The following is a 14,858-nucleotide window of genomic DNA, read 5'->3' as shown; positions in this document are numbered from 1 at the left end:
AGACATTCTTTTCCTTACTCAAATGTGCCTACTGTCAAAACAAAACAAAACAAAAAATAAAAACTCCTTGCAACAACCAATAGGCCTCTGGTTGGCACATTAATAGTAAGCTGACGCAATGGGACAGCAGAGGAGAGGACAGTAGATGTCCTTGTGTGACCAACGTGACAGCTGATTATTTCCGCATTTTCACGCCACGGGAAACATCTATATCTAAAGCCGCTCAAGAATATAAACCTCATCCCCAGTCTCTTCTCTGTCTTTCCCATGGAGTGAGAGAGAACAACTGGGAAAGAGGTTATTAGAATATTTGCTGCAGGTTTCTTTTACAGGTCACTGTGATAATTGTATATAAACAAGCTAAACATGATCGCCTGGCCCTAAACTCCATACTAATTCAGGCATAGGGCTCGCTAACCCTCTCGGTTATATACCAGTACAACAGTGACCTTACTTGTGACTTATGGAATGTGACCTGTAAAACAAGACCTGTACGAATATTTGCTACACTGAAAATGTAAAATGTCACACAGCATTTACTGTAGTAAATTTATTTCAAAGAATTGGGTGTTAATAAATATCTTGATAAATTTAATGCATAGTTTTTTTTAGTGCAAAGATTTTGAAAAAGGTGATAAAAGAACATTATACAACAAAGCTCTGTATTTGACTCAGTGACACTAAATTAAATTATTTATGAGCCTTGCTTACTTAAGCAAAATCCCTCAGATTCAAAGTGACTGTTTATTCCCTTTGTATACAAATTTTACGACTGTCATAAGTATCAAATATGTAACTTATTAACTTTGTTACAAATAACTGTTATTATAAATAGGACACTTTGACATTGGGTGAACTATCCACCAATGAATTAAATGCACAACAAAGGTGTACAAATAATATGTACAAGTGTTTGAGAAATGAAAGCTTTGCGTTTCAACATCACAATCTATACACCCTTGGTTGTACATAAGCACAAAATATATTTATTTATCAAATATTTTCTTCACACTAGTTTTATTTTGAAACAAACTTCTAGGAAGTGATAAGCTTATTAATATTTTATAGGGATTAAAATCCTGCCTCTGTTAATGTTTAACAAATAAGAAGACGGTTTGCATGGAGAGGAATCCTTTAACAACTTATGAGGCATTGCCATTACTGGGTATCTTCCTGTAGAAAGTTGTCCTGTTTTTCGTTTAGAATGGTAGTAGACAACAGTTACTGTGAAATATAAGATTTCCTTAAAAATTTAAGTATCTCTTGTAAAGAGTGTTTTTTGTAAAGAAAAATGAAAAAAAAAATGTACTAATAGGCCATTTCCAAGTTGCTTTGAGCCTCATTATGAAAGCGAGGCTAAGTGCAAAGTTTTTATCATATGAAAAGATTTGCACTTAGCCTTGTTTTAATAGCAACTTGGAAATGGCCTATTGACATTATTGTACAAAATGAAGATAACCTTTGGGCATTTCTCTTAAAGAAATGCAAATTTACTTTTGGAATATTTAAACATAAATTATTAGGATTTTACCACACTTAATATCTGGTGTGCCATCTAGTTGCAGATTAACAAAAAGCATGTTTGAATTTTGTAAGTTTTTGTTGTGTTAGCGTACAACAAGCCTCCATCTGCATCTGACAAAGCACAAACCCAAAACAATAAACAAACCTCATGGAACCAGCCACTATACTGAATAGACTTTGCCATGTAAGTAACATAATTTGCATATATCAAATTTTGGCAAAAGCAGGCTATTCTGGGTTTGTACTTTCTGGAAGATAAACTGAGTTTCCTAAGAACCATTTTAGACTGCAAAAACCCTTTTGTAGCGTCATATAAAAACAATCCCATGATTAATATTTAATAGTCTAAACAAAATCATGGTGGTAGGGTTCTACCGATTTTGCATTGTCATCACCAAATTTGACAATTAATTTACTTGAAACAGATCATGTCATCCACATCCATTGTCTACATTGGCCGTTATTAACAGAGGAAACCCTTGATAACTCAACTTTGATGAACTTCGAGCTTACTTGAACTAAACCCAGGACATTCAAACTTTTTAACTATTCAAACAGTCTTGCAGTTTCCCAGATTGTTTGAGCTATCAAGATTCTGCTGTACCTCCACAACTAGCCAGTAGTTCACTTGAAGCTTCATGTTACCATCAACATTGTGATAGGTCTAATAGATGACATAAATCCCAATGGGACCAATATTGCTGAGTCACTAGACAATGCCATTACCACCCATTTTGCCGGTGAACATGCAATTATTCAACATTCAAAAACTCCAGCTTTATCAGCTATGGCTCTTATTTGATGTTTTTTAAACATTGTTTAACCAATCCACGAGGCTTTTACGCAGTTGGTGTGGGGATTTCCAATGAGGCTGCTGGACTCAGTTCGTCATTTGTTTCGTGTGCATCCATGTCCTCAAACAGCGATTCTCTCTTGTCGTACTCGTATAACTTTTCCAGTCCAAGGTTCGATCCTTCCAAGATGGACTTCACAACATGATTGGGGACAATTCGATTTTTTCGTAGTTTCGCTCTTTCAATAACTGTGTCAACTGTAACTCGTGGTAATCGTTTCACGCGGACATGATATCCGACGGATTTTAATCGATGCATATAGTCTATCAGTTCTAGATATTTCACACAAGTACCCTCTGCTATAAAGCTAATCTTCTGTTCCAAAATCCAGTCAGTGAGATCTATAGCGATGTTTCGTGCTATCGGATAATACTCTTCGACTTTGTTGGATTCAAAACCCTTCAACATTCCCATGATTTCGTCGGTGTCCACGTACGCGTAATTTCCGAAGACTGGATGAGTTTTAAAGTCGTTGTTAATCGCAGTAGTTTTGCCTGCTCCCATAGGACCCAGAACGAAAATTGCATCACAGCGATACTGCGTGTGCAAAAACTTTCGTTTCCATTTACTCTCAATATATTTCGTCTCTTGGGCATTGAGAAAACAGTTTGCTACTGATCCTTCCTTGGACTCCACTCCGTTCATATCTTTTGTGCTTTTTGAAAGAAACCTTGTAGGCCGGGCTGAAGTATACATTCGAGAGAAAATCTTGATACTGCAAGAAGGCGAAGAATGGAAGAGACACAAGTTGGAATGTGACGGCAACCCAGTTACAGTTCTACAAAACCGTGACGCCATGTTTTTATACACCTTCAGTTTGGATATGACGTCACAACAGTTTGTGGGGGGCAAAAAGGGGGCGAGGACAATAAGACCGCATCCGCTGGCTAAGTGATAGGCACGTGAAATGACCGACAGTGTTCCGCAATCCTGGGGCAAAGAACCATTTAATTTTGTCTGTGAAGCATGATGTCGGGTCAGTCCAGACAAAATATGTGCAATTTTCTGATTGCTCAAGGATTGGCCCCAGGGAAGCCATGTCCGGCCACTGAACATAGGTATCAATGTAATGTAATCAAACAGCAGGGTGGTTTCAGATCTTTTCAGCTTTTGTTTTTGGAAATTTTTGAATGCTCATAACATCAAAATCATCGCTCTCGCTTGACCGGCTGAGATATTTTTAAGACATTTGTCCTTTATTCACCTTCAGTCAAGAGGAACCTAACCAATATATATATATATATATAATATGACCATATATGGGAGTTTCCGATTGCCGCAACAATAGCAAAAGATATAGAAATGGTTAGGGTACAGGAAAGGATGGCATTCTTTCTTGCGCCCTGCGAGGTATCATATGTATGTACTATGAAGTGGTGAAGTTCGAAAAAGTTATCTAAATCTCTAGCTCAGCTCGTCCCGCAAGATCGTCCCGCACGTACCCCGCCAATACCCATATATGGATTATCCGGGAACTTGTATTCAGTATACCGCCGCCATGATGAACAGGAGCGGCATAATGCGCTTGGAAACTCGAAGCCGAGCTAAAGATGATGTCAAACGGGTTATGCTCTCAGTGGAGCGCGTAAGAAAATGGTAATTATCAAAACAACGCGCACGGAAACATGAATCTTTCAGATTTACCGCAATTTTTGAATTTTCTCTCATTTTGTGTCTTCATTCATTCGTTGAACAAAAGATTCGTGTTCCCGCTATCAGAAATTCTCTTGAAGTCTGTCGCTTGGATTCTCATGTTCTTGCTTTCCCCACAATTTTACTGAACCTTTTTTACCGTTTTTCAGGGAAAAGAAATGGGTTAATGTGGGTCCAAGTAGCTGTACCTTGAAAGTTTTCAAGTGGGTCCCAGGTAAGAAAAAAAAGTTCACCGTTTGTTTGGCTATTGGTTGCTTTTTTGCGCGCACGTGCCGGCTTCGTGATAATGAACTTTTAAAAAAAATTCCAGGACTCTATACTAAATACGTGATGCTACGTGACTTTTGTTTGTTAATATGTGTATGACGTACCGTGTAGCACGAAAATTTTGCGGGAGTTTTATTTTGCGGATTGGCGAGTTTTTGTGGATTGCGGGAGCAAATTTTTGCGGTTCGAGATGACTGAAATTTTTGCTGGGAACTAATTTTTGCGATGCTCTGTTCAAGCAGCAGAACATTTAAGTGGAAGAAACCTTAATACTTTTAACTTTTATTGTATGGTATGTTGAGTCACAGTTCACTCTACTTACATATTAGAGACATACCACTGTAATACCTTACTGCGTAAAGGGACTGAACAACAACGAAACAAAACAAAAAGCCTACCTCGCCTACTATGCACAACCAAACACTATATTGTTTTATAAGAAAGCAGTCTGAATGTTTAAACCCCCCGTAGCTGAAACCTTTCTAGGCATACAGAGGGGCTTTCGAGTGAAAGATGTAGCAAGTATACAACTTTGAGACCTAACTGGGAGCAGCCTAAAATGCAAAACTTTGCCCTAGTGTAACGCAATGGGGCAGACTTAGTCGGTGATAATAGTTCACTCTTGTTCAGTTGAAGTTTCAAGAGTTGAAATAACTTCGGGGCAGGCCGCCGCAGAAGCGCCACTAGAGCATGGTTGGTCTGTTTAAGTCCAATGTATATCGCGCCAGTGGCGCAGATCTATTAAAAGTGGTGTTTTTAAGTTGACTGAAGGGAATTAATTTTTGCGGCGTTTTAGTTTGCGGGTGTTTTTTTCTGCGGGAACTAATTTTTGCGGATCGAGGTGAAGCCGCAAAATTTGCAAAAATTAGAACCCGCAAAATTTTCATGCTACATGGTAACTTGCTTGTAGCATCTGGGATTTAGTATAATTATGCTGCCCATCATGATTATATTGTCAGTGTTCAAACTAGCTTTTTTGCATTCAATAAGGGACTCGGGGTAGCCAATTCAATCAATAAAATTTGATATCGGAAAACCGTTTAATAAATTAAGATAAACTGAGATTTTATCGATCAGTCGATAAAAATCAGTATTTACACTGGTGAAGTTTCGATGTTATCGATTTTGTTGGATTTTTTGATTGTTATAGAATCAATTGAAATTTGGTATTGTTGGTTTTCACATGACGTCATAGAAAACTGAAATTCATAACTTAAAACAATTTTGGGTTTTTTTCTTCATCACATATAAGAAAATCTAAATTTCCATCAGCTTGCTTGTTTTCAGCACGATAGCATTCTTTGTTTTGAAAATAGAGCAGTTTGAATTTTAGATTTTTGCGCAGTGCGTGACAGAAGGATTGCTCCTCTAAACATGTCACGTACATGAAAACATCGATTCGCCTTATTTTTTCTTTTAGGTCTGATCAGCTAACATGTAATAGAAGCGTTAATGTCAATGTGTGAAAGTTCAGCGAGAGAAGAAAGGCTTTGAAATAGCCAAGGTAAACTCCAGATGTTTTTGCTGGTTTCTGGCCGCCATGTTGGTGCCCATCAGACTGGGCACCAACATGGCGTCCCATACTAAACTCTGTAATTTTCCGTGGTACATTTTCTCGAATAACTCGAATAGGAGATATCGCTCAGCCCTGTGGCTTTCACACATTGTTTATGTATCACTCTTCTACAACATATCAATTTCTTGACTTTATCTATTGAATGGTTGAGGATTTTATTTTTTCACTTGCGTGACGATGTGTGAGGTGAAAACCACCTATTTGTTTGTTGAGACAGCGTTTGAATGGAGGTTTAGAAGCGCAGGTGAAGACCCCATAATATGGCGCGCTTTCGATTTGTCGGAACTGGCCAGCCAGACCGTCGAATTCGTAAAGGGAATGTACCAATAGCATTTGAAACTGTGAATATTTTTCAAGATTTTGTAGCACCATCCCTTTAAAACGACACATTTTTTTTACAGACTGGCCAGTCAGGTTTGGCAAATGAAAAGCCCCCATAGGCACCCATGCCTTTGAGATATTTATCTGAGAAGCAATTTATAACTTGCCTTTGTGAGCTTGTTATATCTTTTGTTGATAAGCTGCTTGTTGTAAGATAAGCTGGTATCGATGAATTCAATATTTATCAGTAAAAGTGATAATGTTAATTGAAAAATCAATAATTATTGATTACTCACAATGTACCTTTTTATTGATTTTTATCGATTTCTGATATGATTAACTAATTTCTATTGATTTTTATGGAATGTTATTGATTATTAATTTTATTGATTGGCTGCCCCGGGTAAAGGAGAAATATGCAGGCCTTATCTTGCATTTGGTGTCCTTTGTCATTGAGGCAGAACAAATTGAGGTTTTTATTCAGCAGTCTGGTTGCGTAGATATCTGCAAGAATCTCTTCTTTATAATATTGTATTTTCAGTGTGTATACAAATTTCATATATATTCATATTCATTTATTCTTCACGGGTCTATTATGAACTCAGAACATGACCAGCTTTCATTTGGCTTGATAGCTCAGTTGGTAGAGCACTGCACCGGCATCGCAGAGGTCATGGGTTCAAATCCCGTTCAAGCCTGAAGTTTTTCAGGTTTTTCGCAACAGTCTGGTTGCATGGATAACTGCAAGAATCTTTTCCATATATTCTTTCATCTGCAGTGCCTACACAAGTTTCATATATTTTTGCTTCGGTAGGCAAGCGCAAACCCTGAAATGCAAAACTAACAATGTGTGGTTTAACTGAATTACCAGCCCTCACATTAATGCAGACATCCCAACAAACTAAACTCTTTTGTTAAGTTTGACAATGGAATTTTTTTCAATAAGTCTCAGATACTGGATTGCAGCAGGAAAGCTATGTCAAAATTCAGAAAAACCTGACATACTTTGGTGCATTAAAGTGTAATGACTGTTTTGGCCAAATTTCATTAAATTGTGACAAATCTAGATACACTATTTTTCTGTTCGAATGCAGGGAATACTTGCAAAAACAAACCCTGAGTTTTTTCCCTCCAAATTGTTGCACAGTTTTTGCACCCCATTACAGCAGTTGTCAATGAGGTTATGCCACTGACCAATGGAAAGTAATGTAGAAAATTCGTATCAATACTCATGACAAAGCAGTCTATTGAAATCTGTGGGAAAGGCATGGCGGCCATGTTTTCCCTGTTTCTCTGTGCATGTGTATTATAGTTAGCAGTGGCAAAACAAAAGGAAAGTGGTATGCCCTGTTTTGCCTCTCTTGGTTCTTCTCCAATCTGCGAAGTTGGAGGTTGTTTGAACCAGGGGCACTTCTCACTGTCTGCGAGAGATTTCTTTTTTTCGTTGGAAGGTTTGATTTTTAACATCTTTTGGGGTCTTGCTTAGCTCTGGTTTTGTATTGCAGCCTTTCCATTCTTATAGAAAATTTCATGATGACAAAATTCCTCCTAAGATCACAACCTGGACCTAAGTTGCTGGTTATTGCTTACTTCATATTGTTTATTGTAAACTTTTCAAAAATATTTTTTTTACAGTGAGCCAAGAGCAGATAAAGAAAGAGGTAAAGATGTCTATTAAGTGAATTGTTTTGATGATTTTTGTTTTAGGATGTGATTTGTGTTTTGTCATATTCCCTGCCACACCATTTTAAGGACGTTCGCACAAAAAAGTTCTGCCCCACAGATTTTTTTCATACTTTAGGTATGGTCAGCTAATAAGTTATTGATGTCAGAAATGTAAAAAAAAATTGGGGGTCACCGACTTCGTTTCAGAGATATAGCGCTGGAAAAATACCTTGATTTTGAAAAGTTGGGCCTTCGTAACTCAAAATGATCTCCATAGTTTTAAGTTTAAAATATTCAAGATGACTAACTAGAGACAAACTATTTTAGTCAAATTTTATCTAAGGATGTATGTTTCGTAAATTAGTCCAATTGGTGTCATCCTTGTAATTAAATGTAGCCCTTAAAGAGGACATTCGCGATCGTTACACAGCCAAAAAAGGGGAGAAATTCGATGACGCGTGAACAGAAAAATAGAAAATAATCAAACTCCTACCCCATAGATTTTTTTCATTTTTCCCTAAAACGTAGACAATCGATAAAGAGAGTGATCAATTGAAAAAAAAGTGGGGGTCACCAAACATGTAAGAGAGTTATAATCTAGACAAAGCAGTCGCTGTGGTGACAAATTTCCAAAGTCACGTTTTTGCGTGACAGGTCGGAGAAGCACTGGAACCTAAACAGGGTTATCTATCCCATAATTCACAGTCACAATGGTTGCTCGAGTCAATGTTTTCATTTGAGTGTGCTGTCAAAACTCTGATCGTTTAAGTTGTTTATTGTTATTCTACCTTCAAAACTTATACAGCTGTTTAGCCAATGCCAAGAAAATACATCTATAGCCGTTAGCGAGGCCAAAATGTGAGAAGTATGCTTATTTATTTACCTAGAATGGGTATGTGGAGATTGATTGTACACGGGATTGGCGATCAATAAAATTGCTCTCTTGTAATAAAGATAAGACTTTCTTGTTTACTATCAAAACTTAAAAGAGCTTAAAGGTGACTTCGTTTGACGAATAGACTACATAAAGTATTGCATTTTATTATTTTGTTATATAGAGAGTCAAGTAAATATATAAATCTCTTCCAGCGAAATACCCGCAGGTATCAACGCCTTTTCTTGGACATTTTGTTGCAACCTTAAACTGTCTAATCGTTTCATGTCGAGTTTTTGTTTTCAAAACTGTGCAACAGAGATGAATTTCCCCCTTTTCCCTCCATTTAATGCTGTCACATCGGCCGACATTTGTGTTTACCTCCGTGTTCCTTCGTGTATCATCAACCACAGAATTGTGCGTGACATTGCGTGGCTTGGCGTTACTTGCGCACTAAAGATGCACATAAACAATTAGCACAAACGTCCTTAAATAATCATTACACCATCGAACACTTAACGGTTATGATAAATGGTAGTTTAAGTTTTTTCAGTTTATTGACGTACCTCAAACCCACTACCAATTTACTCAAGGACATCAAATACAATAATGAAGGGTGAAAGTGTGTGATAAATAATGGATTTAACTCTTGAGTAAAGCTAACCAAACACAGATTGGTGCTTTCAGTGTATTTTATGCTTTCAGTTTGATATTCTTCCATTTTCTTTGGTGAAATCTTCTGAAATTTTCACAGTGGCTAGAGTCTAACTAGAAGAAATTTTTAGGGCAGAAAAGGGAAGGATGCATGTATATGAGTAAACAAAGTTTGTTGAAAAATCCTTGGATAAAATTTACTAACTCATTATCTTTGAAGGCTCAAACACAGTATTTGGGTTTAACAAACTATTGTGAGTGAATGTTATCTTTTTTAAATGCTGTATGTTTGCAACTCCTGGGCTGTTATTTGGACCTTGTTGTTGACTTAATTGCTTTTTTTGCATGAGCTTGCATATGCTGATGATGCCAGCTATGACAATCTGTCTATGCGAGCTGATCCCTGCTTATGCAATAATACTAGGACTGTTGTTCTTTTTGTTGCCAGTGATCTAACAAGTCTTTTTTTGTTTGTTTTGCTAGGAAAAGAGCAAGGGAAGGAAACATGAAACTTCAAATCATGGAGCTGGTAAGCTTCATTTTTTTGTACATGTGTAGTACACAACACTTTAATTTCCAGAGTTGCAGTTACAGTTCCTCCATCATCTTCACTTCTTCAGTCTGTAGCTAATTTCCTGACAGGTTATCCACTCGCATAATACCCAAGTGGGTTTGCAAGTAAATGTTACATGTAGATGAAGTTGTTCTTCAAATGAGATGCAAATAAATAACCTAAAGATTTTAACATCTTGAAAATATTTAATATTTATTCCATTATATTAGTCATATTAGTTATTCCATGAAACAATCTTGTACAAAATAGTTTATATTTATGTTAAAAACAAATTGCATACCAGTAAGTTGTATAGATAAGATGTTTGATTGTTGTATTGTGCCTAAAATTTTGTAGGAGATGAAGGTGACAGAGACAACCAGTCAGTGAGCTCAAGTGTTGGTGAAACTAATGACAGTGCGGCATCATCACCAAGCTCACAGCAGCAGTCCAATGAACTGTCGGCAAGAGGTGCTGATCGCACATCTTCAAAGTTTCAACCAGTCAATCCTCTGAAACTACACAAAACTGGAGCAGTGTCAGGAGAGGGTACCAGCCATCCCACCAACACAAGTCCAATCAAACGACGAGCAAGTCAGGCTGAAGAACTCTTGAAAGCTGAAGATGCTGGAGGTATGACTATGACTAAAATGTTAATACAAATTATAATAATAATCGCAATCATAAATCAATCCATAATACTAATTATAGGAAATTGGTATAGAATTGTGTAACTAAATTTGACTGATTTTCTGTTAGTTCTATGTATATGGTAGAATGCATCAAGAAATTAAACCATGAGTTTCCCAGATGGGGTAATCAAACTAACACAATGAAAATCAAGGCAGACACATACTTCAGCTGTGAGGTGCACGTTAGGCCTTATGACTTACAGAGTTTGGTAGCTATAGGATTGAATACATGTAGATTGTCTGATTAGACGGCATGACTGTGATGCTGCCTAGCCCCTTAAAATTTGGCAAGAATAATGCATAAATGTTCTCTGAAGGAAAGTGACTCTTTAACCAAGAAGTTACACAAGGGCTTGCTTGAAATGTTAGTGAAATTCAACTGTTATGGCTTATAGGATGCCACATGGGGCACAATACAGTTGTGAATCTTAGACAAAAACCACATTACCGTAATTTAAAATTTGTACAGTGCTTTAAGATAAATAATTATTTTACAGTTAAAATGTTTTTTAGTGTTAGTAACATGAAAAATGACAGTGGCAAGTTCAACATTTCAGTAACAAGTTGATTTATTACTATGTGAATAACTGCATCAAGCTGAGTGGAATCCCGTTGCTTAGGAAGTCCCAGGGGCCTCCACTGTGACCAGCCGGCCCCTAGACAGTAACACGCTCCCATGGCTGGCAATCCCAGCAACCCAGCCATGAGCCCCCACACACGGTAATCCGGACACCCGTCACATTGCGTAAGCAGTGGAAAAGGGGAAACAAGTGGAGAGGGAGGAGGGGCAGAAAAACTGAGGCGAACCAACTTAAATGCTACCACAATGTGGTGCTCTGTGTATGCGTTAACCGCCAAGAGCCGCTGACCGCCCAATGAATGCCAACTTTTCTTTGTTGTTAACTCAGTTAAATTGCATTTAACTGCATTAAAACAAATAATGGACACTTTTTTTTCCAGTAAGCTTTGATGGAAGTGACAAAGGAAGCATAGGAAATGATGATAATTCCTGCAGCGCTTTTGATATGAATGAAGACAGTAACCTAACAAGTATACATGATGGCAATAATGACGACAATGAGGTTGACAATAGCTATGTGAGCAATGAAGATGATGATAATGATGATAATGAAATGGAGGATGATGAGAATGATGACGAAAACAATGAAGATGATGGTGGGGATGAAGATACGCAAAATGGGTTTGAAGGAGATGAAAGCAATCTTGTCCCATCACTTGGAAGGTAGCATAATTTGTTATTTTGAAAAGTTTCCTTGTGGTGCATTTATTCAAGTAATGCTGAAATGCATGCCTCATAAAATAAATAGAAAATGCTGTTTTACTTAAAGCCTGGGAGATGTTGTGGTAGATTTTCAAACTTTGGGTCAGTGATTTACATCTTGGGTAAGACTACTATCTAATGCTACTTTTAGGCAAAACACTTTGTTAGATACATGCCTTCTCCTTCTTCACTCAGGAAGATAAATTTATAAATGGCTACCATTTTGTCATTAAAACAACCTGGCTAATAAAAATAAAATGCTAAGGGTGTTTGTTGGGTGGCTGGGGGTTAACCCTAACATCTTGTTCGGGAGAAGTAACAATTTATTGTCTCAGTCCTGGTGTTTTGTGGCAAATTCAACGCAATAAATTATATTGCAATAGTCCAAATGAACTCTGAGAAGTGTAACAAGCACAGCGATAAAATTTTGTTCTGGTTCTTGTACTTGAACAAGCCATTAACATGAAGGCTGTTTGAAATTAAGATCAGAATTTATCAATTTCTCTTTAAGAATTGACTGGAATTATTTATTTTTTGACATTGCATCTAGTGAGGAGAGTGCTACAATTTCATACAGACTTGGATTGGGAATGGTTCCAGATGATGAAGACTCCAGAGATTTTGATGATGGAAATGATAGTTCACTGCAACCAGTGACTGATCTGGCGGGGGTAGGAGATGATCCTTCCACTGATGTTGAGGGGCTGTCTTCTCAGCCAACAACTGACATCTCTAGTGTGTTAGAGCAGGATAGTAATCAAGAGGTACAGAGCTAATTCTAACAAATCTATACACTGTTACACTCCAGTGATATAACTAGAGAGAATGTATAAGAACACCGTGGAGAGAAGGCCAAGTGAACAACTGAAAATTCCTGCACGCTGATTGGTACATAGCTATTGTCTATAAGAGTACAGACAATAAAAATGATGTCAGATGTAATTCACATGCCTTCTCAATGGAAAACAAAGCCCATTCTGCTTGTACTTTTTCCTGGTTATCATAAAACAAAATCGACGGCAGTCTTTTATGGTCTATACTCTAACAGGCAGTAAAATGACACCATGAAATGTTCAAAAAAACTTGGCAGTGAAACCACTTGAGATTTGAACATCTTACGATGTCATTTTGTGGTAGATATAAGAGTATAGACCACAGAAAATTGTTGTTGATTTGTTAAATGACACGAGAAACTGAACTTCAAGGTACTGAGCACAGTCAGCGTAGGTCTAAAATGTTCTATCAGTCATTGGCTGGCACCCTATCAACTGAGCTAAACAGGTTTGATATGGAGCAAAACCAAAATTAGATCTGTTGTGGAAATTGTTTTCAATTTGCAAGTGAGGAAATCCTTTTACTTCTTAAGAGCACTATTAAATTATCGATGCTTTATTGCTTATAGGGTAATGATTCTCCACCGATGAAAAGACTTCGCACTGACTCTCCCAGTGAGGAACAAGAACAGTGAAACTGTGACAGCCCTAATTTTTTGCAATTAACTATATTTTCTACAGTAGAAATTTATTCAAATTATTATATTTATGAGTTGATAAAAATTAAAACGACATGCAAAAAATAGGTTTCTATTTATGGCATAACCAAAGTAAAGATGTTAAAGAGAGTGTTCATCATAAATGTTGTGGAAATTTTTCTGGCACACTGAACTCTTCTCGGTTTTATGTGGAATCAAAATTAATTACTCAGTGCTTGTTGTCAATACTGTTAATTTATTTTGTGATCTTTCTTTTGTTTCATACAAGGTGGTGCATGCATTAAAGCATCATGATAGTAATGTTCACTTTAATTAATAATGCTTTTACTTAGTTTTTTTTTTATGTTGTCTGTTTTCTTGGTTCACTCTTGTCATCATAAAATGAGCTTCATTTCATCCAGTTGGTGGACATGTACTTGTTCTGCCAATACTCCTTTGTTTAGCATACAGAAATAAAGAATTAAAATTCGTTCTTCCTCCATACTGAGAAACACAGGAAACAAAACGGCTGAGAATCAAGAACACTCAGAAAGAAACCAAGACAAGTATCATTCTGTTGTATATATGTGTATATTTTATTAAGAGAGCTAAAACAGAGCCCAAGGTACTAAGGAGGTGAAAAAGCAAATCCTTTACGTGTTAAGCTGTTTTCTTCTTTACATAAATGATTTATCTAATTTATAATAAATTATTAGTTGGAAAACTGTAAATATAATAGACATTTCTCTTAACCTTTGTTACATGTGGTTATTTTGAAAATAAAAATTGCCCGGTGAGACAGGTTTTAAGTCCTTTTAACGCCTATGTCGCAAATGGAGGTTGGGTGCCCAGGAGCCAGGGGCTGGTACCGCCAACCCAAACCCAGGTAGGTAGAACACCCCATAAGCCTGCCCTACCCACAACCCAGCCACGAGCCCCGCCCGCAACCCAGCCCCAACCCTAGCACCCGTCACACTGAGACAAAAAGCTCAGTGGAAAAATAATAAGTACATAAGACAACGAACTAACCCTAACCCTAACCAACCCCCAACACCAATCCCCAACAAAAACAAGGTAACACTACTGGGAGGGAAGGGAGGGAAAGAAAAGCCCAACAAAACGCGATAAACTAGCCACGCCACGAAAACGCTGAGTAGAGCAAATTTCCGAGCACGTGCAAAGGAGCACGCCTAAACTGCAAGAGAATACCGCTGGCCACGCAACTGCCTGCAGACCTGAACCAGGCCCCAAACAATAATGTAACAACAAATGCCCAAACGCTAATGTGCTAGCCGTGCTCAAACTATACGCCAATAAACGCTAACGCCTTGCTACGCCACGCCACCACGGAGCAAACTTGCTCCAAGTCGTTAACTAAGTTAAATTACATTTAACCCTATTTAACGCCTATGTCGCAAATGGAGGTTGGGTGCCCAGGAGCCAGGGGCTGGTACCGCCAACCCAAACCCAGG

The 14,858-nt window shown here is 37.6% G+C and overlaps 2 protein-coding genes across 2 annotated transcripts; one reads left to right on the top strand and one right to left on the bottom strand.

The window, feature by feature from the left end:
* Nucleotides 1–725: 725 nt before the first annotated feature.
* Nucleotides 726–3,598, bottom strand: LOC146452789 (uncharacterized). The gene has a single exon (XM_085097258.1). The coding sequence runs from the start codon at nt 3,432–3,434 to the stop codon at nt 2,364–2,366; it is 1,071 nt and encodes a 356-aa protein (XP_084953384.1). The 5' UTR covers nt 3,435–3,598; the 3' UTR covers nt 726–2,363.
* Nucleotides 3,599–3,692: 94 nt separating this feature from the next.
* Nucleotides 3,693–14,138, top strand: LOC146452788 (uncharacterized). The gene is made up of 8 exons (XM_085097257.1): nt 3,693–3,974; nt 4,181–4,245; nt 7,831–7,856; nt 9,872–9,917; nt 10,299–10,574; nt 11,594–11,876; nt 12,466–12,679; nt 13,318–14,138. Exons 1-8 carry the CDS (start codon nt 3,838–3,840, stop codon nt 13,381–13,383), a joined length of 1,113 nt encoding a protein of 370 aa, XP_084953383.1. The 5' UTR covers nt 3,693–3,837; the 3' UTR covers nt 13,384–14,138.
* Nucleotides 14,139–14,858: the final 720 nt, after the last annotated feature.

The sequence above is a fragment of the Pavona decussata genome, unplaced genomic scaffold (genome assembly GCF_977016875.1).
Source record: "Pavona decussata unplaced genomic scaffold, jaPavDecu1.1 SCAFFOLD_366, whole genome shotgun sequence".
Lineage (NCBI taxonomy): Eukaryota > Metazoa > Cnidaria > Anthozoa > Scleractinia > Agariciidae > Pavona > Pavona decussata.
Note: the sequence above shows the minus strand (reverse complement) of the source record. Positions and strands in the feature narration are given on the sequence as shown.

Coding starts and splice junctions, on each gene's coding strand:
- LOC146452789 (XM_085097258.1), bottom strand. CDS start 3,434: ATGTTCAGTGGCCGGACATGGCTTCCCTGGGGCCAATCCTTGAGCAAT.
- LOC146452788 (XM_085097257.1), top strand. CDS start 3,838: ATGGATTATCCGGGAACTTGTATTCAGTATACCGCCGCCATGATGAAC. Junction 10,575..11,593: donor GAAAGCTGAAGATGCTGGAG/GTATGACTATGA, acceptor TTTTTTTTCCAG/TAAGCTTTGATGGAAGTGAC. Junction 12,680..13,317: donor AGCAGGATAGTAATCAAGAG/GTACAGAGCTAA, acceptor TATTGCTTATAG/GGTAATGATTCTCCACCGAT.